The sequence below is a fragment of the Vidua macroura genome, chromosome 3 (genome assembly GCF_024509145.1).
Source record: "Vidua macroura isolate BioBank_ID:100142 chromosome 3, ASM2450914v1, whole genome shotgun sequence".
NCBI classification, from domain to species: domain Eukaryota; kingdom Metazoa; phylum Chordata; class Aves; order Passeriformes; family Viduidae; genus Vidua; species Vidua macroura.
The window spans coordinates 32,697,232-32,722,178 of NC_071573.1; the positions used below are offsets into that span (position 1 = coordinate 32,697,232).

General features: G+C 48.9%; 1 protein-coding gene across 1 annotated transcript in view; it reads left to right on the top strand.

The window, feature by feature from the left end:
* GALNT14 (polypeptide N-acetylgalactosaminyltransferase 14) overlaps positions 1-24,947 on the top strand; it is an 89,591-nt gene that overhangs the window by 53,933 nt on the left and 10,711 nt on the right. The window contains exons 4-11 of the mRNA XM_053972484.1: positions 6,370-6,437; positions 8,930-8,995; positions 10,852-10,973; positions 15,337-15,424; positions 16,078-16,162; positions 17,542-17,645; positions 22,061-22,187; positions 24,736-24,828. Of these exons, the coding sequence (XP_053828459.1) occupies positions 6,370-6,437; positions 8,930-8,995; positions 10,852-10,973; positions 15,337-15,424; positions 16,078-16,162; positions 17,542-17,645; positions 22,061-22,187; positions 24,736-24,828 (753 nt within the window). The remainder of the gene's footprint in view (positions 1-6,369; positions 6,438-8,929; positions 8,996-10,851; positions 10,974-15,336; positions 15,425-16,077; positions 16,163-17,541; positions 17,646-22,060; positions 22,188-24,735; positions 24,829-24,947) is intronic.

Below are 24,947 nucleotides of genomic sequence, written 5' to 3' on the forward strand. Positions count from 1 at the left end.
CAGTGAGGAACTGAGATGACAACCTTGGGTCCTCTCTCCTCTGTCTGTCCCTGGGCTGAGATGCTGAGCTCTCCTGAGCTGACCCTCTTTTTTCTGGTCCCCATGGTTTGGAGATGGCCTTTTGGCATCAGGCTTCACCAATTTCCTCCTGGATGCAGTGCCTAGAGGCTTGCTTTGTTGCAACCAAGCCTGGGGATACTGATCCTTGGTGGCAGGCTGGTGACTTGGCTCCTGCTCTATTCCTCTCTAGATGTGGTTGTGCACATATTGTTCTGGTATCTTGGATTTTCCAGCCTCATTGCAGAATCAATGTTCTCAAGTTAATCTCAATTCTCAATGTTAGTCGCCCTGTCAGGAGCAAGAAATAGGACAAAGGGACATTCTTGGCTTGTCCAAAGCCATGGGTGATGGGGCACTGTCCTTGCAAAAGGGGCACTCCCTACAGAACCCCATGTAAACACAGAGGAGTGGCAGAGGGAAGTGCTGAAGGCAGCAAGGGAGGGAATCGCCTCTGCAGAAGTGACCACATACTTGCTGAGCAGGGGGGATTTTGCTGTTCCTGCAGTTTTCCTGGACGCTTGAGAGCCTCAATGCTCCCCAAGTGCTGAGGCTGAGCTGTGCTGCAGGTTCTGTGTGTTTCAGGCTCTTGGTAGGAGGCAGCAACATGTGGCCTCCAGGGCACCCCTTATCCAGGTCATGTTGGGAGTGCTTGGGACAGTTCATTTATGGACGTTTTGCATTGTCAGTGTTATTGAGAGAAGCTGGTGGATTATGTTGAATAATGGATTCATTTAGAAGTTTCATGATCTTTTCTCTGACCATTTGCCAGCTGGAAGTAAAGCAGGGGAAAATAAAAAGAAAAAGTAAATTTATTGAAGGCTCACATCTCTGGAAATGGTGAGGTCAGCATTTATAAATGCACATGCAACTGTGCTTGTGAATATGTACAACTGTTCAGGGAGTAGGGGATGGGTGTCATGAGAAGGGGAAATAGAAAATAGGAAAAGAGGACAGAAAGGAGGAGATGGTCAATAGCAAAGTAGCTCTGGAGATTTTTTAAAGTTTTTTTGTTTGTTTTTTTTTTTTTACTGTGTAGATGGTAAAGAAAGTATCATTGGGTTGTTTCAACCACCCCTCTGTGGTTCAGTTTCACATATTTCAAGCTCCAGGGCTCAGTGCCTAAAAGTGGTGAGAGTCTCCAACAGTGCATGAGATGGGACAATGTGAATAAACCCAAGGTGGGAAGGCAGGAGCAAGGGAGAAAATAAGCAATACAGAGGCATTTAAAATATAAAATAAAACCCCACCAAACCAACAATTTCTTCTTTCCTGTCTTTCCATCCTATACTCGCCCGGATTTAGCAAGGGAATCCTAATCCTGTCATGTGGTTGACCTGCTGGGCAGATGGTGAGACAGTCCCGTTTACTCTGCTGAGTGGTTTTTATTTATTTATTCTTCAAACTTGCAGCTGGGGAGATCAGGGCAGGAATAAGAAAACTTAAATTATTTACCTCTTGCTGACAAACCAAAACACATCCTTTGGCAGGAGTCCTGATGCAAGTGCTGTGAATACCACATCAAATATTTAGATCATTAATTAGCAGAGTGAGTATCATGCCTTTCATTTTCCAGTGCTCATAGGTGAAAGGAGTGTCCTGGGCAGCCAACACCTCTCACCTTCCCCTTGTGCCACTGCCTTGTCTGCATCCAGACACATCTGAGACAGGGAGGTGACAAAGCCTCCTTGCTTAGGCACCATATGGAGTCTGTGCCATAACTGAAATGAGTCTGATTAAAGAAGCAAAAACAAGCCAGGTGTTGCACAGAAACTGTATAATTAGCACTTTGTGCTGACTATTTTTTCATTTCTTCTTTTCTTTTCTGCTTTTTGCTTAAACCCTGGACTTTTTTTTCCTCTTAATTTGCTAATCATCTCTCGCGGTGACTGAGTACACAGCCCTCCGTGCGCTCTTACCTTTTGATGTTAACATAAGAGAACTCTTGAATTTCAAAGAGCTTGGTGGGTATTTGAAAGAATAAAATGCGAAAGCTGCAGTGTAATCAAAGCTCATTATGGTTATTCTTGGTGTGATGTCTTTCTTCCTACATAATTAGCCATTTGGGGTTGTTGAAGCAGTTCATTTTGGTGGGTATTTTCTCTCCATACTCCGTCTGATTTTGATAATTGTGATCCTTGGCCCTTTTCATACTTCATTGTCCTCCCAAAGGTGGTTTTTTTTTTCCCTCCCAACAAGTCCTAATATGTTACCATGGAGAGAATTAACAGATTCATGGGTTCTCAAGGATGGGTGTCCACAGTCACCTCTCTAAAGCAAGTGGGTGATGACCAAAACCACACTGACTTGATCAGAAGGTCTAAATTCCTTCCTGCAAATGTTTTCCATGTCTTACATGGTCTGGGTGACTTTTACACTCATATTTATTTGGAGATGAAATTGCTGGATCCAGTGCTTACCTCCGGATAGGTAGAAAAGGATCCCAACAAATTCTTGAGGAGGATGGAAGAGGGACCTTACAATGAAAATTTAAGGTGAAATCCTCCGTGGCTATGTCTGCATAAGGTAAATAAATAGGAACAAAGAAAGTTTCAGCATTGTCGAAAGATAATTCAGCAGCAAACCTGTTCTTATTAGGGTGTGTAAACGCTTTTTGGACTGGAGGCATGAGCTTTCATTTTGATGGTAACAGGTCTTTTGGCAATTTAAGGGAGAAAATATTGTGATCTTTGGTGCGGCAGAACTTAAAAACTGTTTTGATTTGTTCGAATATGTCCATCACTGCAGTATATATCTACCTATGTTTGATTTCAGGGGAAAAAAAAATCTATAATAACAGAGGGACTTCAAAGCACTGTAATATTGTCTTCTGATTTTTCCCATATAAAAGGGAAAAAAAAGCCATGCACAGACATAAAGAAAGGAAAGTATTAAAAAAAAATCAAAGCTGAGCAGAGGCACAAGTAATAGAAAAGCCGGCTTTGAATTTTTAAAAGTGCTTTTATGGTCTATCTGGGAAAAAAAACAAAAAAAAAAAAAAAAAAAAAAAAAAACAAAAAAAAAAAACTGTAATGTTGAAAATGTGGAGGATTTGATGCCTCTTTTTCCCATCCTCCCTGAGGAGTGCTGCAAGAGGGGTGCTTATATTCTGTGTTCGCAGCATCACATGGTATTACTGGTTAATAGAGCACCAGGCAGAAAACGCATTGGTGACAGGAATTTGGCTTTGCTGGGCATCTCTCTGTGCCTGCATCAAGTGGCCCCTGGCTTAGCAGCAGTTTTGGGCCTTGCTGGGGTCTGTGCACCGTCTTGCAGGGGCAATAATGAGCTGAAAGTGTGCTGAAACCAGTGGGTCCCATAGAGCCAGCCTCTGGACTGCCCTCACCGGGGTGAGTTGTTCACTCGAATTTGGGAAAGGTGTTGTGTGGTGAGTGACTCCCACAAGGGATTTGCTGGCAGAGGGCTGTGATGGTACAGGTGAGGGGGTGCTGTGCCACCCACAGTGGTGTCTGTCATTAACCCCATGGAAGGGTGACAGTTCGTGGAGGAGACCTTGGAGACGTCGTTCCCTCATGGGTCAGCATGCTGGCCTTTTCCCCTTGTCCCACACATGGCCACTGTTGGCATTCAGGGGTCATCTTCCCTGATTTATGGGACGGCAAGCCCAGGCACAGAGTTGGCAGCAAATCTGGGGACAGCGGGAACCTGCAGCTGAGCTGAGACTGGGCTGCACCTCTTCCCAGCCCAGGGCCTTAGAAGTAGTCCATTTTCTTCCATAAGATGTTCTCTGGCAGGAGATCCTCTAAGGCACTGAGTACTGCCTAAAGCCCAGACCTGAGCCTACACAGCCCAATGCTTTGGTTGAATTCTTCTGGCTGATACCAGCAAAAGCAGAATCAGCCTCTTCGCAGCCACCTTCCCCCAGAGTTAAGCCCTGCGCTGCCTTTCTGGCAGCCCGATCTACAGGGGAGAGACCAGGCAGAGCCAGGCCTTGAATGTTCCAAGTTTCCCGCTGCCTCCTCCCCTCCCACTCTCGGTGGGTTATTTATTTATTTTGCTGGCTTTTTTACAAGCCTGCTTCTTTCCTGCAGGTTGCACAGAGTTAGGTTTCCAGGCAATCAACACTTGTTAAACATTCCACTGAGCATGATATTGCTCTCCTGTCTCTGTCTACTGATGCTCGGCTACGGTAATTTGCTGAACTCAGCTCTGGCGTACAGGGATTTCTAAAAAATAACAAGTCTATTAATAACAATAATTTAAAAACACTTGACAGGTAGAAACAGCACATCTAAATTGTTCTCTGTGCCCCAACGGGAGGAGGGGCGCTGAGCCACTTTTTCCCAGTACTTTGTTCAGGCTGTGAGAGTTGGAGAGGTGTTGTTTAACTCTGCTTGGTACAAGCCAAAGTGTCGGGGTAGCCACAGCAGCTCCAGACTGTTGCTTAGGGAACAGTGGCTTTCTCTACCTTCAAACCTTAGCATGCAAGGCATCTGAAGTGGGGGAAAAGAATCGTTTTTGCCAAGATCCTGAAACTGGAAGAGGCAGGAATTGTCTTTCCAGAGAAAGTAATTCTTGGAAGTGATTTTTGAGGAATTCCACAAGGGTGGTGCTAGGCTTACCCACTCTGGTCTGATAGAAAACTTCCTTTTTTGAGGATTTCTGCCCAGGGAAAAGAAAACCAGCATGGAGGAAGGGTTAATTATATATGGAAGAAATTCTTTCCTGTGAGATGCTCAGAGAATTTGTACATGCCCATTTACTTGAAGTGTTCAAGACCAGGTGGGATGGGGCATTGAGCACCCTGGTCTAGTGGAAGTTGCCTCTTCTCTGTGGCACTGGGATTGGAACTGGATGATCTTTAAGGTCCCTTCCAACCCAAACCATTCTCTGATTCTATGATTCTATTTCATGCATCTGCCTTGGGATGTCCTGTATGCCTTCCAAAAAAAATCTGGTTCAACTGTTTCCCTCTTCAGGGTTGTAATTCCGGCACCTGGAAGGGAGGGAGTACACCAGTGCAGGCAGAAGGCACCTGGCAAAGGGGAACCCCCTGGGTGGGGTGGGCTGCTTTTTTTGCCAGCTGGTTGGGTGGCTCCCAAGTCCCCTGGGGCTTCTGCCCTTTGTAGCTCTCCTTACTGTGGTTTGGGCCAGGGATGTGGTTTTTCCAGACTTCCAGGTGGGATTTTTTGCAAGAGTTTTGAGAGACTGGGACAACCTGTTAATAAGGATCTGACAGGGGATCAGGGGCTGCAAGATTGTTAGGTAGTTGGGTGACTGCCCTCCTGTGCCAGTGGGAGGTCTGAAGATCTGAAATTTGGGGGGATTTTAAATGCTTTATGGAAAAGGAACCATGCTCAGGATGAAGGCAAAGAAGTTTAAATGCTGTAAAAGCTTGTACAATCTGACTGGCATTATCAAAGTCTAACTCAAGCACTTAGGAGGCTTTTGGGATGCTCTGGGGCTTCTTTGTCAAGCAGACAGCTTTGACCCTTTGCTGGGGCAGGATTTTAAGCGTGTGCAATAGCAACTGCAACTCCATGTCTTACGTGTCAGGGTGACTTTTGCACTGGTGTTTATTTGGAGATGAAATTGCTGGAGCCAGTACAACCAATCTATGACCTCTGCACCATGAGAGAAAGGGACAGAACAGGTCTAGATTTTTTAATAATAACAGTAATAACCCTTGGTGGCTTAATTAAGGGAAAATTGTAGCTTTGAGCCATGTTTCACAGTGTCTGTCCACATGGAGGGAGCTGTGAACCACATCCTCCAGCCTCTCTTTCATTAGCTGGGTGGGCTCCAACCCTGCTCTTATCCTCTCGGCAGCCTCTGAGAGACAATCAGCTTGTGGATAAAAACAGGAGTTGTCCTGCCACAGCTGTGAGCTATGTAAAGATGGGTTTGAGCTGGGTAATTTTCTCTGTGTTGGCCCTGCTGTCGCTGGACACCGTATCATTAGCCCCAGAGGAGGTGGAGAGGTGACGGCAACTTTGCTGTAAGCCCAGTTAGGAATCTTGGTGCAATTTGGACAAAAAAAAAGTGCCAGATTTTCCTGGCTTTACGTGGGGCTCTGATTTTGCTCACAAAGGTGAGAAGGGTGAATCTCAGCTATTTCCAAGGAATACAGAGCAGTTAGCTCCTAGATCAGGCTACACAGAGTTGATAGCCAGGCACTGTAGATTACTGGGGGGGTAGTTTCTGGGTTCTTATCTAGTATATCCTTTCTGGAAATCCAAGCATGGTCTTCTGTGCTTTGGCAGGAGGTCAGTTCCTTGGCTTTTCCACTCCATTTGCTGGGTTGTTAAGTTGGTCAAGCACTGTCATGGGTTTTCTCTCTTCATTCCTTAGCGTGCTGAACCGCACCCCAGTGCACCTCGTCCATGAAATCATACTCGTGGATGACTTCAGTGATGACCGTAAGTGACCCTTTTTCCCTGTTAAAAGCAAAGGGCCCAGATGCCTGTGAGAGACTGGGATTAGCACTGAGACAGGGGAGAGTTCGCTGGAGTGGAAGGAAATTTAAAGCTCTGTAGCTGTGGGGAGCAAACCCTGCTGTGCTGGGTTAGCATCGCCATGTATAGAATTCAAATTCCAGGTGATCCAACCTCTTCTCACCAAAATAATGCAAGAAAAGCGCTTGGCAAATGGTTTTTATGCCCAGCAGATGTGACTCCAGTCCTTACACGGCTATATCCCACCACAGCTGTGGTGTGTTTGATCTGGCTTTCAGCTGCAGCCAGGAGCAGTTCTGGGTTGACACCACTGGAATTCCATGGGACAATGACAGTCTGACCCTCTTGACCCTATGTGTACATTCTGCATGCATTTATGTAGGTGGTCAGCAACTCTTGATTTTTTTTTTTTTTCACCTTCTTTTTTACCAATGGAAAGAGGACTCCCTGCATGGGTTTTCCCATTTTTGAGGTGCACCATAAATAGCATTGTACACCACACAAACAGCCCACATCCTCCTGCTGTTCCCTCCCAGTTAATAGCGTGGCTCAAGGGAAATCAATAGCTCTGGTCTCCAGTAGAAGGTAGCTGAAGCCCCAGGGGTTCCCAGGGAACCACCCCTGCTAAAGAGCTTGCCTAGTTGGATGGGAGAGTTGAAGATCTAAGTGCTCAAAAACACTGTCTCAGGCATAAAAAGGATGATAAACTGGCTGAGTGGTCTGTGGCACTTAGGTTTCAAGGAGCTGTAAAATAAAGCTGTTTACTTGCAAACATGAAAACAAAGCCAGATAGGTTTCTTTTTAAAAATCTAGGCTTTGCTCTTGGATGTTATAAATAGGCACTGCCTCGGAGAGCATTAGGGACAGATTTCACACAGGACCCACTTCTTGGCATTGACACCTCTCTGGGAAGTTGCTGAAGCTAGGGGAAGGAGCTGCTGTGACTATGGTGAGCCCTGGAGCAGCTCCAGCACACGGGGCAGGCAGGCTGGGCAAGTCTGGGAACTGGCAGAATGGCTGTGATGGGGAACAGGAACAGGTGCAGGGACTTGAGCTGCCCTGGAGAACAGCAGAGCAGTATTTTTGTGGGTGAAGTAAATGCCAGGTATTTGGCTAAATAGGCAAAGCACTTGCCTTCCAGGAAGGAGTCAGGTTTGTAGGAGCACAGCTCCCCTGTCCCAGCATGCCAAGTGCTGTGAGCCAGGGAGAAGGAGCAGGGCTTTAACTCAGCCCAGGGCACCAGAGGGGAGCCTGTTTCCTGTGTAACTTAGGACAGCCCCTCAGCTACTCAGCGCTTCTCAGCTATCTGACATCTTTGCTGTGATAGTCTGAGCCTGCTGGCATCTGCTCTGCATGCATTTACATAAAATACATGCATTTGCATAATGCACTACACACACATGGTCAGTTTTTTCCCTGCAACCCAGCCCAAGCAATTAGTGCTTTTATCTCATGCCCAGTTGAGTCTCATTTCTCACCTCTCTCTGCCTGCTGACCTGTTATTCACTGGGATGCAGTTCTTCAGCACGTGAGTTCCCACTATCCCCAGCAGATTTTCACTGTGAGTCTGTAGCCAAGCCCTGCCACTCCTGTTCCTCTATTCCAGCTCTGTCCCTGAATTTTTAGGGGTGTGGGTACAGTGATCTCTTGCTGACAGGGATTTCTAGAAGGGGTGAAAGTACTCGAGGGTGTGGGTTCAAGGGTTGGGCAGAGGGGCTGAGGCACTCACCTCTATGTTTATAGTGCTGAGGAAGAGGAGGGAGAGGGGTGAGAGCCATGAACGTGTTGTGAAGGTCATAGTGTGGGTGTGTAGAGGTGGAGGGGGCTGTGATGGGTACACCTGACATCCTCCACTTTGCTGGGAGAAATCTGGGTGAGGAGGGATCCTAGGGCTGTGTGTGGGGTTGCAAGACCTCACTAGCTCAGATGTAGGTGGTTGTCAGGCCTTTCTGCCCCATGGAGCTCTTGCCCAGGGCATGAGGAGCACCCAGCTGCTCCACAGGGCTTTCTTTGAGCATCCCTTTCTCCTCACTGAAGGCTCCAGGCCACCACAGGAAGCTCCTGCCCCTCCAGGCAGACACGCATCAACAGCTTGCGCGTTGCTTTGCAGCTACCAAAAATAGTCATTTGCATTAATGTGCAGAAATTTAGATTCTGACCTGAACCACAACTTTTCTATGCTGATTTTAGAGCATAATTCAGCTGCTCTCAGTGTAAATCTGCTGAATTTACACTAGTTTTATGAAAACTGCTGCTCTGCCAGGCCCAATTTATGCTTCACGAGCTGAGGGCTAAGGCTGTTGTGACCCAGCAGTGCCATTGCCCTAACAGACCATCAACCAGAACAGGACAGGGTCCTCTCCCTGCTCCCAGTCTCTCCTAGGAGTCCCCATTTCTGCTGCCAGAGCCACTGGTGGGGGCTGAGGGTGACTTGTCCTCCCTTTGTGTCTCCCCAGCTGATGACTGCCGCTTGCTGGGCCAGCTCCCCAAGGTGAAGTGCTTGCGGAACGGACGGCGGGAAGGTAAGAGCTGCCTGCCCACAGCCCACGTGGGAAACACAGGTTCTGGGAGGTGGGACAGTGATGGGGCCACAGGGAACCTCCATGCAGTGGTCAGCCAGGAGGTCAGTGGCTCCTGGGAATAAAGGGGGGCCCTGATAAAAGAAAATGTGATAAAGAGCTGGGATTTGAAATGGATCTTCCCTTCTCTCACTGAAAAAGATGGGAATATTAAGATTTCCAGTGAGGCTCAGCTGTAGCTTATTAGCCAGAAAATTAGAACAGGCAAAACAAAGCCCCGGGTCTTATTTGTAAAGATGTTAGCTCTAATGAAAGAGAGAAGATCTGCTCCTGCTGCTTCTGTGGGATTTTTTTTTTTTAATAATTAATTATATTTGGGAGATTAAGAAGGACTATATGGAGGATGAATGCATGTCCTACTGGACTGCTGCTGGCAACCTTTGGAGACATCTCCCTATTCCCCATAGCCTGAATGTATGTTTCAAATCCTAGTTTGCAGTATTAGGATAACTAAAAACAAATAAGATTTTTGGTGCTGCAAATCCAAGGTGTGCATCCAGGTCGATGTTGGGTTGAGGAGACTGAGGAGTGGAAAAGGTTCTTTCCTCTGTGGATTCTTTCCACAAAGGATTTCAGCTCTGCAGGCCTGGTGACAGGGCGGCATCAGGCCCCATGGGTGTAAGAGACAGTCCTGCTTTGGTAGGAGATTAAGGGAGATCTCCATAGACCTGCAGCTCCTTCTCACCTTTCTTCCCTGTCTTATGGGGGTACGTGTGTGCTCATCTCCAGTACTTGAGAGACCTGCAGTTATTGGTGCTCTATAAATCAGTCACAGTGTGGGAACTTAACCTTACCTTGCTGAGTACATCACTTAAACTGTATCCCCCAGGGGCTGCCAGGATTTGGGAAGGGCAGGGGTGGGTGAAGAGGAACATACCTACTCACAAGATCTTAGGAGTCACAGAGAGAGATACAGGAACAAGTCTGCATTGCAGGAGGAGACCTTGGCAAATTCTGGATGCTCCAGGCTTTGTTCATGTGTTTCCCTCTCCAGCTCAGACGCTGTTGCTTAACCCCTCTCCCCTAGGGAATTTTAGTACGAAAGTCAGTGACCTCCTGCATGAACCTGATGTGTGGCTGCTCCCTGAAATCCTGTCTCTCTTCATCTGCCCATATGTCCCCTTGTATTGCCACTGTTTCTGCTTCATAAAGAAGTTCTGCTCCCCTTGAGTCACCTGTTTCTCCTCTTGTTTGATGTGTGCAGCAATGCATTCCCATCTCCAAATGATTCCAAATTCACCATCATGACCCTGATAAGTCAAGCACCTTGAAAAGCCAACCCTCTTTCCTTGGTGGAAAATGTGTTCCCATTGAGCTGCAAATCAGCAGTGCCCTCAGGGTGGGAGAGAGATCCGGGGATCACTGGGACACAGAAGGGGTCGCAACAGGAAAAATTAGTAGTCTGAGAAAAGCTTTATTCTGGTACAGGGTGTTTCTACCCTCAACTTCTCTGTCCCATTCCCCACTGCCTCACATCTGTGTTAGATTTGTTGCCTGCAGAGGATCATGAAAGCATTTTGAGTCATGTTTTATCCCAAAAGGTGACAGCAGAATTAATTATGCAAACTACGTATTGGCATAAATGTCATAAATCAGTAACCTTGGTGGAGCCATTTATTTCTTTGGGGATCTTAGGAAATGCTTGGCATACCTTGCAGCGCTGGAAAGGAGACAATGAGCCTGAGCCATGTTTTATCTGGATGGGATTTAGGCAGGTTAAAACCCAGGAGAAGCACGAGGAGGCTGGGGATGTTACCCAGCCATCTGGGCAGCAGCTGACATGGTGCGTCCCTGACCAGGTCTGATTCGGTCCCGAATCCGAGGGGCAGACGTGGCAAAAGCCGGTGTCCTGACCTTCCTGGACAGTCACTGCGAGGTGAATAAGGACTGGCTGCTCCCTCTGCTGCAGAGGATCAAAGAGGTGAGTGCTCCTGAGAGACCAGAGTCACCCTCAGGGGATGCATCCCGATGTCCCCCTCCTCTTCCTCTCAGTGGGTGTGACCATCCAACCATAACCAGCTGCATGCAAGCATCCCAGTAAGGGATACAAAGAAGCCTTTGGGGTACAAAGTGGCCTTTTCTGGTCTTCCTCCACCCAGCAGGCAGGTGGGGTGTCTGTGTGACTGGGGGAGCATGAGGATGGGTGGGACAAGGTGTCTCCCGGGGCAGTGGGACCCTGACTGGCAAGCACAGGTTGAGTGGTGATAGGGGAATACGTGGGCAGTGCTCCAGCAGAGATTTTAATTAGGCTCATGTGACGATGATTTAAGGGAGTGATGGCTCCTTGAATAGGGGCCGAATTTAATTTCATGCAAATTAAGCGCTAATAAATTGATTTAATAGGATTTAAATTCTGCTGATTTCGGAGCAGACAATGACATTCGCCTTTCTCTGGCGGCGACTCTCTTGCCAGACGTGCACACAGAGGCTGCTGGCGCCTTGTCACTCGAGTCAGGGGAGCTCTGTGGCCGTGACCTGCTGGCAGCAGAGTGCTGGGATTGAAGCTTTCAGCTCAGGTGTGGATGCACCATCCTTTCTCTTCACTGTGCCTCGGTCCTTCACCCTTGCTACACCTCTGGCTCCTGATGGCAAGTGTTAATTACTCAGCAATTTTATAACTCCTGAGTTGCATAGACATAAGGGCAGCTGAGGAGCAAGGCAATGCTGAGGTGGTGGGTCATGGAAAAACCTGCCTGGCTGGTGTTCACAGTGCCACTCACCTAAGGCTTTTCACACCTTTTCACACCTGCAGATGTGACAGCTGTGATGGCTGGGCTGTGCATCCTCTCTGTGTGTCAGCGATGGGACCAGAAGCAAGGGGGGCACAGCACCAGGTCAGGTCCCTCCACGTGGGCGATGGCAGTCGGTGCTGCTGGCCCTTGCAGCACAGCCAGCACTGGAGAGGTCCCAACCTCGGTTTGCAGGCTGGGCCACAGAGCTGCTGATAGATGGAAATGTGATGGAAATGGTCTGTTCGTATCATCGATCATGGCTCCAGTGGAGTTACGAGAGCACATGCTGTGATATCCCACTGGAGCCTCATGGCTGGCCTGTCCAGGGTGGGATTTACTACTAAACTTCACAGCATCACTTGTTCCTCTTTGCTTTTTAAAGGCAGGCATTCCTTGCTCTTTGCCAAAGCCCTGCTTGTACTTCAGTGAGGAATATCCAGAGCAATTTCCTCTTTCCCAGGCAGAGCTTTTGATGTGCTTTGTCAGGAGAAGGGCATCGAAGGCAGCAGGAAGGGGGCTGGCAGATCTGCTTTCCCACAGCTGCAGGATGGTGCCCCATATCCAGCTTCCATGGGGTAGGTGAGTGTGAATGCCATGTGCAGCATCACCATAGGAGTTTCAGTGCCTTGTGGTCTGAATGCAGCATCAAACACACACATCACCTCTGTGAACTCTTCTGGATTGAATTTTTCCCCAGCTGGAAGGAAGTAAGGCAGTCTGTAAGCTTGCAGTGCTGCTCATGCTGCCCTGACCTTGCCCAGTATCTTGCAGCCTCAGGCATCAGGGGAGATGTACTACAAAGAGTGTTGAGGAACCTGCAAAGCCAGAGGGGTCCCGTTTGCCTGCTTTTTAACTGCTCACAGAAGCTGCAGGATAAGGGCAGAGTCCTCAGTCTCCTTCTTCCAGGCCCACCGTACCCATCCTTGCCAGCCGGGTTAAGGTATTGCTCAGTGAAGTGTATGAAATGTTACTGCTGCCACCTTCAGGCTGTGCTCTAGAGGTGGGCTCCCTGTCCAACTGCTCCATGAGGATCAGCTGCCTAGGAGGAGCATTTTCTCACTCGGTTGCTCCCAGGAACAGTCTGTTTTGAGTTAATGTGCTTTAAGTTCCAAGCGTATGAGCGGTGAGTGCCTCAAGGCACACCCATCACTTTTGCCACCACAGCCCAGCCACTCTGCTCTTTGCTTCTCTTATTTTCTCAGCCAGAGCAGCTATTCCTGCCTCTTTCCATGGTGGGAAGTGTGTGCCACCATGCAGCCATGTGGAGGTGCCCCTCAAGCTCCACCTCGAGCTTTCCCAGCAGCTGATGATTTCCCCCACCCGAGGCTGATGCTCACTGGTGGGCGTGGGCAGCACGTAACCAGCGTATGGATTTGGAATCAAGCAGGAAGAGCAAGCGATGGAGTGTGGGGGAAAGAGAGAGGGCTGGGGGATCTCAGCCCTGTGCCTGGGAGGGTGCCTGTCTCAGGGAGCAGCAGTGATGGTCAGTGTCTCACACCAACATGTTTGCAAACGCGTGGTTGAGCACGTGGGCCTGGGCTCTGATTTTTACTTATGGAGCAAATATCTCTGAAGTCATTAATGATGCATTTCAACTGAGTAACTTTTCTAAAAATGTATTTATCCATCCCGAGGTATTTTTACAGTATGACTCAACAAGCTCGGCCCAAAACTGGATTTGCAAATGGCATTGGGATGAACCAATGAATGGTGACTCCCCACTACCAGCTCAAATACCACCAGTCTGGTGCTTTCCTGGGAAAAAGGAGACACATGAAGGGCAGCCTGCCTAATCTTTGCCTAACCCTGCTATGGGGCCAGAGGAGCAACTGTTGCCCTTTTTGTTGTCCATTACAAGGTCAGGATGTAGAGGCTGAGAGCCACGCTGCAGCCAAGGTCCTTCTCCAAGGCTGAAATATATCTGTTATCTTCAGGACCATTTTCAGAGTTTTTTCCTGTTAGTTTAGATCTGTACATTGCTGTGTTTGAGAATGGCATTGCAGAAATGAATTCTCAGGTTTGTGAGAGAGAATTGAAGGTTTGGGTGTTGTTAATATTAACATGCCCTGGTATGGGTGGGTAGCAAAAAAACCCAGAAAGATGAAGCTGCCTATAATAAGATCGGGTACTCAGCCCAAAATAAATCATAGCAACAGCCCTGTGCTCTTGAGCATGCTGTGCTTTTCTTTTGAGGGTCAGAGAGACCTTAATGAAAGCTGAGTAAAAATATATGTTCCCAGGACATGGCAGGGAAAGTGAGGCAGGAAGAAGACAACACTCTTCAAGGTTAGCATCTTGCAGTAGTGCTCTCAGCCCAGATGTGAAGGGGATTTTCTTACAAGACGTTGTGCCATGCAGTGAGTAGCACTGGAATTGAAACTGGGGGTGGCCATCAGCTAGCTAGGAGTGCTCACCAGTAAGATGCTTGAGGGGCAGGTTTTAAGTGAGTGGATGCAATCATTTCCCTGCACTGCTCTACACACAAAGCAGATTCTTTGCTTAAAACCTTCCCTCTAGCCTCAGGCAGTTAAGAGATGCTTGGCTGTGCTGAGCTATGGCAGCCTGGGGGGCACTGTGCAGCAGCCACGATGGATTTGGTGGGTTTGAAAGGCTCACCGTACTTGGATGTGGCTTGTGTTTCCCCATGCAGTACAGAGGTGCAGCAGACTTTGCCCTTTCAGTGAGATGTTTGACTCACAGAAAGTGATGGTGAGACCCCTGGCTTGACCCTGTTATGGAAATACCAAGTATTTGTCATGCTCAATTGGAAAATCAGCCCTAGTCCAGCTCCCAGCTCATGGCCTTTGGTTGCTTCTTCCTACAGCTGTATTTGAATTCTTTATCAGGACTAATTTCTAAAACAAAGTCTTTCCCCAGTGAGAGAGCAAGCCTGAGTGTGCTCAGATGCTTTGCTTTGTATAGCTGTGAAAAACAATTTGATCTGGTGAGGGTAAAACCTTGAAGTTTGAGCTATAATTGGAGTTTGGGATTTTTGAAAAGAAAAAGGGAGATAAGAGACCAGTCAAAGCTGTCAGAGTCTCTTCCTCCTGTAGATATTTTTGTTCATAACTGTTTGTATAATCTCTTTGCCCATAACAAGATGTTAATTAAATCACCACCAACTATTTTGAATAAATCAGGTCTTTCTTTTTTAACCCTTTCCCAACTTCGGTAAAACTAAGTATACTGCCATAGTTGGTGCATTTAAAAAAATACCCATATTTAAGCTATTTGGCTGTGTTTTTCCTCTGTCATTTCAATTGCCTGTTTGTCACTTGACTTCTGAAATCCAGTTAAAGGTATTTAAGGGAAGTGAAAGGGGAATATTTTGGTGCATTTGTAAAAGGCAGAAGGAGCTTTGCATCCAGCCCGGACAGCTGCCATGTACAGGCACAGTCTGAGGAAGAGGAGGCAGTAAGGGACACTTGTCCCTGGCAAAACCAAATGACACCAATGTTTCCAGGCACTTGGTGTCTCCAGGAGTTTGGAGCCCCTTGCCCATTTTGAATGGTGTCATCTGAACTCACAGGTGTTTTTGCATCTCCTTTGCAGGATCCCACCCGAGTGGTCAGTCCCGTTATTGACATCATCAACCTGGACACTTTTGCCTATGTGGCAGCTTCCTCAGACCTCAGGGGAGGTGAGTCCAAGCTTTGTGCATGTCCTGGGGGCATCCATTCCGTGGCGGGAGTGTGCACTGGCCTTTGCACCACACCTCTGTCTCCTTCTGCCTCACAAAAAAGCACCTGAGCACTGCTCAGTGCTGCTGCTGGCTGCTCCCAGGCTGCTCCACACACAGGTGGGTGTGGCGTGAGCACTGTGCTTGCTACAGTGGATGAGGCAGTCAAGCAGGAAAGAAGGGTCACGTCAAGGGCACCCTGGGCAGCGCTGAGAGCTACAGGAGGAGATGGAAGATGTCTAGGCAACAACTGGAGGATGCAAGTGTAGTGCTTGTATTAGTATGCCTGTGCTATTTGGAGCACACAGTATCCATCAGGGCGTGCTTCTATGTGCACAGGGAGACTAGGTTTCAGCAGCAGCTTTAATTCTGACTTTTTCTGCCTTTAGAGCACTTGACTTTGAAATTGTAATGCAATGTGCTGTTTCTTGTTCATATGTAGTGGTAAAATATGTTAGGCATTGGACTTTTCTCTTGAGAGCTGCATCTCTGTGGCTTAAGTAATTTGAAAGTGGGGAAAATGTTCCATCAAACACAGCTTCTGCAGCCTGCGTTGCCTCCTAATCCATATCAATTTCTAATTTCCCCATGGCACTTCTCTACTCTGGTTTTAGGTTTTGACTGGAGTCTGCATTTCAAATGGGAGCAGCTTTCCCCGGAGCAGAAAGCCAAACGACTTGATCCCACCGAGCCCATTAAGTAAGTCAGGAGGGGGAAGGAAGCACCCGAGTAATGAGGGGCAGGACAGGCTTCTCATGTGACCTCACGCGTGTCCCCATGCACCACAGCAGTATGCAATCTCTTCCAGGACATCTCTGAACTTCTAGTACCTCTAGTGAGCTCCTGGCTGGCCTGGGTTTTGCAGTACAGCTTCACCTTCCAACACTGAGGCCTGAGAATGCCACAAAGGTGGAAGAGGTGTATTTGTGGTTACTGGGGTTTTGGTAGTGCTAAGGATTATGGTTAGGGAAAAAGCCCAGTGCTGTAGCAAACTGCTTCTCTCAGTTCAGCTACCATTTAAAAATAAGGCAGTGTCCTCATGATAAACTTGGTGTCTAGTCCAGCCTTCCCAGATCAGCACTGATCTTCTGTACCTCACTGAAGACTCCTCAGAAATGGGGACGTGCAGGGGAGAGAGCAAAGTTGAACAGGAGAGGAGGTGCCATCTGTCCTCATGCCATGGGATGGAGGGGGTCCTTCATTCTGCTGGAAATCTCTGCTGGCAGCAAGCCTGGTGCTGGTGTCTGCAGCCCCAGCCAGATGTGAGGTGTGGAGAACCCTCAAGTGTTGGGGGAAGCTCAGGGCCTCAGAAGGCTCCCAGGGGAGAAAAGCACTGCTTCTCCATAGGATGCTGCTGTTAACAGGAGCTCTCACTTGCTTCCCACAGGCTGGCCTTGCATTCCTGATCACTCTGCAGTGTAGGGCACTGTGGAGATTAGCCTGGGCACAGCCATCACCCCAGCTCCTCCCAAGCCTATACTGAGGCATCCACACTGTCTCAAATTGAATGGAGATGGGACTTGTGCCAGCAAACAGCAAGTCTCCTTAAGCTATCTTCTGGGTCTGCCCTCCCCTCCTCCACGGGCCTTCTCTGTGCAGTTTTCTTAGCTAATCTGAAGAAAGAAAAATAACCCTGGTTTGAAATAAAGATCACACAGCTAGTGATGGCTTTTAAAAAGCCCTTCTGAATTGGCTCTCCCTTCCTCTCCCCGGTGGAATGGTGCTCTTAATAGGCTGGCTCCAGGCAAAAAGCCCGTCTGAGTGAATAACCCCTGAGTGCTAAGTGCATTTTTGATGCTGAAGCCTACAATCAGGGCTGTCAACTTTGGGCTTGTAGGAGTTGTGCTGACGGGTGCATTAGCCAGTCATTAAGTGCCAGGCAATTTATGATTGGCAGCAAAACACCAAGGCAGCTGAAAGAAAGGCTCAGATGCATTTTGGGGTGTTTTGTCCTTTTCTTGGTGAGAAGGTGATGTCCTGGTCATGGAAGAGGAGGCAAAGGGAAGGGCTGCTTTGGTGCATCCAGGTGCTGCAGCAGTGCTTGAGAGTGTGTCCTCTTCTCCTTGTCCATTCTTCAGGACACCCATCATTGCTGGGGGGCTGTTTGTGATCGACAAGGCCTGGTTCAACCACCTGGGGAAGTACGACAGTGCCATGGACATCTGGGGTGGGGAGAACTTTGGTGAGTTGTTCTTCATCCTCCTATGCCTTGCTGTATTGGCTTCCCTTTCTGAGTCATGCAGGATGGATACAAGGTCATTTCAGACTTCACTTTGAATGTTCTGGGTGGTTTCCCTCATTTACATTCATAGGTTGTGGTCTTAGGAGAGCAAGAGATCCAGCAACCACAAATGATGGGAAGCACGCAATTGTTGGTGCTTGGGACCGCCTGCCTTCCGTGCTGCTTTGATTTCCTCTAGGTAAATACCTTCAACCACACAGTTTTCAGCTTTGGTGTTACAAACAGATGAGAGAACACTACATGCACCCTTCTATTCCTTCCTGATCTTATTTTCTCCTTAATAAAGGAAAGAATTTGTCTTAATCCATTAATGACAGCATTTCCAAGCTATGAACGGAAGTATCAGTCCCTCCTTGAGGTTGCAGAGTACCTGAAACTGTAGCTCCATCAGCATACAGCAAACAGGTGGCAGAGTACCGGGGTTCCTTATCCATTCCTGTGTCCCTGGGTGGCTGAGAGCTGCCAGGCTCTCTCTGATACTATCACTTTTCCTGCACCAAAAAAAAGGGTTGAGCTCACCTGAATTCTGTCACCTCTGGCCCTTATCGTGGGACAAGGTGGACATAAAGAAATCTCCTGCAAGCACACTTGAGAGGGCACATAAAAGAGGCAACAGCCTGTCCCTTGTCCCCTTGTCAAGCAGAGCTGGATGGGGCTGGGCTGTTCTCCCTTTTAAGCTGTAGTGATGCTGTGGATCAGAACAATAGATTGTACCCAGGAAAGAAGGGGGAGGCACTCGATGTCAGGCAGACAGATCAGAACCTGGCTTTAATAGCTTGCACCTCTGGGGAGTGGGGCTAGCCAGGAAGGAAGGCTCTTGTGTCTCAACATACACAGCGATGCTGTCAGTCATCCAAGGGAGCAGATGCTGCTGCCTTGCAGTAATCCATCCGCTGCCTGGCACTGGTGTTTCCTTCACATGCCTTGTCCCTCTAAATATATTTTATTTATTTCTATCTTGTTATGCAGCAGGAATCTCACTCTTTCATGCTTTCTCTCTGTGGGAAGGTGTCTTGCCTCTGGACTGACCCAAAGTATCTGAGGGGAGTGGCTGTGAGGAAACCTGGGAGGGGAGTGGCAGCCCTCCCACCTCCCCTGATGGATCAACAGCCCAAACAAAGCATTGAAGAAGGGAACTAGACAGGAGAAGAGCAGGAGAGGAGCTGCCATGCTGTGCCTGACCTGCTGTCTGTCTCTGTCATATGTCTCTGACAGCAGCCAGCAGGAGCTGCTCCTGGGAGATGAACAGTGACAGGACTGCCCCAAGCCTGCTCTTGGGGGAAGCTCCATCCTGGCAGCTTGTCCCATGCCCTGTAACAGCAGGCATTGTGCTCCTTATGCCTGGTTATGGCCCAGCCTGCAGAGGAGAGGTTTCCCTTACTGGTGCTATGCCCCAGGAGACTGGTCCTGACCAAACATGCACTGGCAGTGCTGCGGGGTATACCACGGCCTCGTGTGACAAAGGAAAGCAAAATCAAGGTTAACATTGCAACAACAAAGTGTAGGTCTGTATAGCAGCAGGGCAGATGCTAACTTGCCCATCTTCCTGGGGGCAGAAGCATGTCTGGCTCACAGCTCCATCTCCTGCAGTTGTGGCAGTCGAGGACAGTGTGTCCCATCTCTCCTTTGTGCCCTGCTGGCCCCGGCCAGCTCTGAGCAGGAAATGGACAGCAGGAGCTGACCTGCTTGTTTTGGTCATTTGCAGTGAACCATGCTCTTCCTGGTAGCTCAGTCCTGAGGAGGTGCAGGACTCTGGTCCTGAGGAGCAGCGCTGCTGCCCTTAATGTTATTGATGGGGCAGCTGGAGGGGGCTGGAGGCTTCAGGCAGAACAAAAGTGAGCGTGTTTGGCTTTGAAGGAGGACACCGTAGGTGTTTTGCATCTTAAATTTACTGAATTCCCTGTAGATGAGCAATGGCAGGAAGGACTTGCAGGCTAGCAAGTAGTGCTAGAGGTATTTTGCTGAATGAGGGCCGAGTCCAGCACACCCCAACATGTACTGCTCACACCCCTCCTGAGGGTCACTTGGAGGGTCCATGTGCACTGGCAACATCTCTTGAGGGTCAAGGGAAGCACACTGTTGCTTCCTGCTCTCCGGGCTCCTCTGAGCTGACCCTGTACCATGCTTTAGTTGGTGCTTCAATTTGCCTTCCCTTGGGACACTTAGCTCTTGGCTGCGTGTCCGGAGACCTTGTTTGTTACCTGCCATGGATGGCTCCATGGGTGATCCCTCCCTGTGGAAACTTGTGCTTTTATTGTTTCTGCTGTACCTGGAGCAGGCTCTGCAGGGTGCAGCTAGCCTGAAGCAAAGAGCTCAGACTCCTCGGCATCCTCATTCCAGTTCACAATACACAGAGATGACCTCTTCACTAGGCTTTAAAAAGACCTGGCAAGGACTGAATGGTGCGAGTCTTTCCCTTTCAGCACACCAGGGAGCTGCTCTTCTCCAAGGCTGAGCAGAAGGACCAAAGGAGGGGAAGGCAGCTTGCAGTAGCCACGCTGTGCTCCACAGCTGCTCAGCTGGTTGTCCCCTTGTATCAGGTGCCCTTGTGATTGACACAGCAGTGCCAGCAGAGTGGCCAGTGCTGTAACACACAGACAAGTGACAGCAGCAGCCATGTGCGAGAACCGAGAGCAGTGGCTTAGAGTGGCCGCATCCTGCCATAATCTCATTTCCCTGCAGCTGTGATTAAGCTTGCTCCCAATATAGCACCAGGACATGACACAAGGGCATGTTTTATTGGCCTCTTATTACCCAGCACTGGGGAAAGTGGTGAGGCTCCAGCTGCTGTTGGCAGCTCTTGCATGTAAACACAACAGTGAAGGGAAGGGGAGGGAATTTCTGGGAAGGAATACTGCTCTCTGCTGTGCTTTCCCACCCCTGCCATTGCTTGTCCCTGCTGCCAGGGCCAGCTGTTGGGGATGGGATCAAAGCCTTGAATTTTGGACACAGGCATCAAGGCAAGAAGGCTTTGCAGCTGTGTCAGCCTCCCCTTTCCATTAGCTCAGGAGCGGGTGGGTGTGCTGGGAGCGGGATGGGAGCATCATGAACCTGGCTCTCACCTCTGCAGCAGCTCAGGGCTGAGCTGTGTGTGCTCAGAGGGCTTTGGTGGTCCAGGCTCCAACTGGCCTTTGCTTCCTGAAGCTGTGAGCTGTTTTTGGAGGGATGGAAGCTTTGTAAGCCAGCAGTGCCTGCCCTTGGAGGAAGAGGAGTCCTGTTGGCACTGCCCAGTTCCTGCCACAGGTGCTTGTCTTGCCAGCATCCGACCTGGGGACGAGTCATCCTTGTGCTGGCATATATGAGGGGACTGCTGGGAGCAGAAGCTGGCAAAGACAATGGGTGTTCTCCTGTCTTAATTCTGTAGTTAAATGAGGAAGGTATGTGTGAAAAGGAATTACTAGTTTTGAAGTAGATACATGCTACATATAGCTCTGCACTGTCAACAGATGATAAAATAGGATTCAGAGAACTGCAGAAGCCTTTTCATTTTAATTTCATTTCTTTTCCACACTGGTTCTGTCTGAGCATGACTTCTGACAATAGAGCTACAGATTCATAGCTTCATAAGCATCAGGACCAGATGGACCCATTAGATCAGCCATGCTGCTTACCCTTCCTACCTCATCCAGCTCCCTGCCAAGAGCTTTATAACTTCTGGTGTCAATTGTGCCACAGGCTCATTTTCCTTGAGAAGGGCCCTGTGGGCCAGCCATAGAGTCGTTTGGAGTGACTGGAAGACATTTCCCATACTGACAATTTATCCAGGATTTTGGGATAATCCTTGCCACTGCTGACCTTTGCTTGTGTGAAGGTGTGTGCCTTACTTGACTGCAGCATTGGCACTCAAGGCCCAAGTACCTTGGCAGGGTAAGCTCCTGTCCATTTTGGGACAGGCGATGGATGCACGGCTCTCTGTTCACTTTGCAGGGTCAATGGTGGATTCATAAAGATAATGATAGTTGTAGTCATTAATGGAGAGAATTCATAGCTTCTCCTGCTGAACTTGAGAGCCCTTTGGAGGGAAGTGACTCTGAAACAGGCAGTGCAGAAGTAATAAGGGAGGCACAAAACTGGTGAGAGGATTCTGCAGTGTACGAAAAGGGACCTGCTTACGGTCTCACACTCACCATTGTGATTGCACCTGCTGTGCTAGAGGCAGGTTTCAAGTGCACCGACTTCAAACAGCTTGCAAAGAAGCTTCGAAATGCGCTTTTAAGGCTGTTGTGCCTAGGAAAGCCTATCTGGTAACTGATCTACCCCAGTTTAATGTTGCAGAGGATGAAGTAAGAGCTAAAACCAGGATTCAGACTGCTCTAGGACAGAAAGACAAAGTGCTGAAGCTTCTTCTCTTACAGAAATCTCTTTCCGTGTGTGGATGTGTGGAGGGAGCCTGGAAATCATTCCCTGCAGCCGTGTTGGGCACGTCTTCCGGAAGAAACATCCCTACGTCTTTCCAGAGGGAAATGCCAATACATACATTAAGTAAGTGCACTTGCTTTGGTTTTTTTGTGAATCAGCCTTGTAGAGGGGGGGTGGGGGGAGCAGAGAAGACAGGCAGGAAAGTTTGTTTGGAAAACTTTGAAATATCCTTGGGCTGGAATTTCTTGAGCTGAAAAAAATGTAAGTCAATACAGCTGTCCCATAGGATTTCTCCAGTGTCGAGAGTATGACAGAAATAGGACATTTATATGGTAGCTTTCATCAGCACAGAAATGGAGGGACGTCCCCAGCACATCCCTAAGTGCTGGCTGCTGGGACATCAAATGGTTTAGACCTTGAGGTCATCAGAATACATTTATGATGACCTGAAATCAGGCTGCCAGTAACAACTGTCAGTAGCCAGTGACCTTAGCTGAGGGCTCAGTGTGGCTCAGCTGAACCAGAAAATTTGGTTCCCAGTGTCTCTCCGGGATGGGAGCCACACATCTTGCTGGAGAGGGTGGCTCTGTCTCCAGGCTAGTGTCCTCTCCTGAGCAGAGGCAGCAGTGGGCTGCACCTGGCTGGCATGGACACCGAAGGGACTGCCAGGGCATACCAGCTGAAGGGCACCTCTCCTCACACACAGGAACACAGACTGAATCAGGTACTGAAAGGGCTGCCTGAAATGGGCTAAGATCCTGGAAACATCCTAGGCAAAGAAGGAGGAAATCCAGAAGTGGGAATAGGCATGGGAAAGATGATCAGAGCAGCTAGTGAGGTCAGGAAGGATTTCCTCCATTTTTAGAGTGTGAGGCTGAACATTGTTGCTTAAGTGAATGACAGAGAAAAGCACTGGGGGCACTCAGAGTAAATGCAGGGTTGTTTCTGAGCTAACCTGCAGCTGTGAGTGCTTACACAGCAGGCTTTCCTTTTAGTGTGGGCTTCCCACTGTCAGAAGGAGCCAGCAGCATTTGTGAAGACCCAGGTATCTGCCACAGGTTACTGCTGACCCAGGCTCTCTGCAGCTTCCTCAGGCTTTGCTTGAGACAAGGGGGAGTGCAAATGACACCTCTTATTAGCACCTAATGTGTGATTTCCAGCCCCACAGTGGGTGGAGCAGGAAGGGGATAGCAGTGACCGGCACAGGGCAACATCAAGGAGCAGGGCACAAATTTGAGAATCACTAGGAGGGCTCTTGCTTTCAGTAGTGAAGCAAGACCACTTCAGATGGGCCTGGGATGTGGCAAAATCTCCTCTGTCAGAGTCACTGCAAACCTGAGTGAAAAGGTGGTGCCTGCATTGCATCACCTGCAGGAGGAGCAAGGGGAACTTGAATGGGTACAGCTCTTTTGACTCCCTGCCAGGCACAGGCCTCTGGGGACTTCGGGGACGTCTGTGTCATGCCTGGGTGTGAGCCTTGGCACTTATCCCCGTGTTTCTTGTAAACTCAAATGAGATCAGGAAGCCACACAAAGGAGCCCTGCACACTGGGGAAGGTTAGGTACAGATGTAGACACTGATTTAGTAATCTCTTGAGCAAGAGCACTTAGACTATTGCCTTAGAGAGAGAAAGGAGGAAGCCCATGAATCAGCAAGAAACTGAGAATCAGTCAGGAGAAAAGTACCTGTAGGCATCAGGAGCTGGGATGTTATTAACCTGAGGGTATCCATCAGCCTTAGTGTTATAGTGTATAGACTGAGAAGAGAAGCAGCTCCTGGCAACCTGATGCTCTGCAGCACTTCTGTTTAAATAGAGGTGTTAGCAAAATATATCTCCACCTTTCTGCCAGATACTGGTTGCTTTTCCACAGAACCCCTACTTCAGTGTGAGAGACAGCTCAGGCTCCAGTGTAGTGCTGGCTTCATGTGCAGAGTAATCCTTTTCTGGGCACCTGGGGCTTGGCTGGATCCAGAGCCTGCCTACAGCACCTGCTTAGTGGTGTGGCAATAGCTTGGAGACACTGGCCTGCCTTGGAGGAGGAGACTGGAGGACTCCCCTGATCTGGGCAGGGACAGGCAGATAGGCACGGAGCAGGAAATCCATTTGCAAGAGGAGTTAGAGCCATCTGAAGCCAACAGATTTGCTGAGGTTCAGAAACCTTCTGCAGACACCTGGCTGATGTGGGAGAGTGGAATTTGTGCTGCAGTACTGTGGTAGGGCCACTTTCTCTTTAAGTTTTGAATGCTGAGGTTTGCTTCAATGAAATCCAGGAGTGCAAAGCAGGAGAGTCCATTCAGGACTGAAACAAAGGAAATACTTGCAAATCTTTGGTAAACTTTTCAGAGCTCCATCCCAGCCACTAAATAAAACCCTAGGCATTCCTGCCTTGGAGATAATGCTTAAGATAACCTTCAGTTCTGACTCTGGTGGATGCAAAGCATCCAGCTGTGTTTGAAATGGTGAATTCTTCATCCAAGCTTTGTTTGGTCCCTGAGTAATGGGAAGAAAGGAGTACCTTCTGTAGTAGTGAGGGATGGGCTGGCTCAGAGAGGGCTTGGGTGAAGACCAGGCTGAGGGTGGGAGGAGGGCAGGATGGATCAGTTGGTGAATTCTGGAGGATGTCACCTTGGAGGCCCCCTTGGTTTCAGCGTGTCCCCTTGCCTCCCTCAGGAACACCAAGCGCACGGCCGAGGTGTGGATGGACGAGTTCAAGCAGTACTACTACGCCGCCCGGCCCGCAGCCCAGGGGAGGCCCTTTGGGAAGTAAGGATTCTTCCTGTTCTGCCCATGCCCTGCCTGGGCCCTGCCTGCTGCAGTGGGTGCTCACAGAGATGTTCCCTGCTGTGGAAACACACCTGTGTTGTTTCTGTAGTGATAGTAAA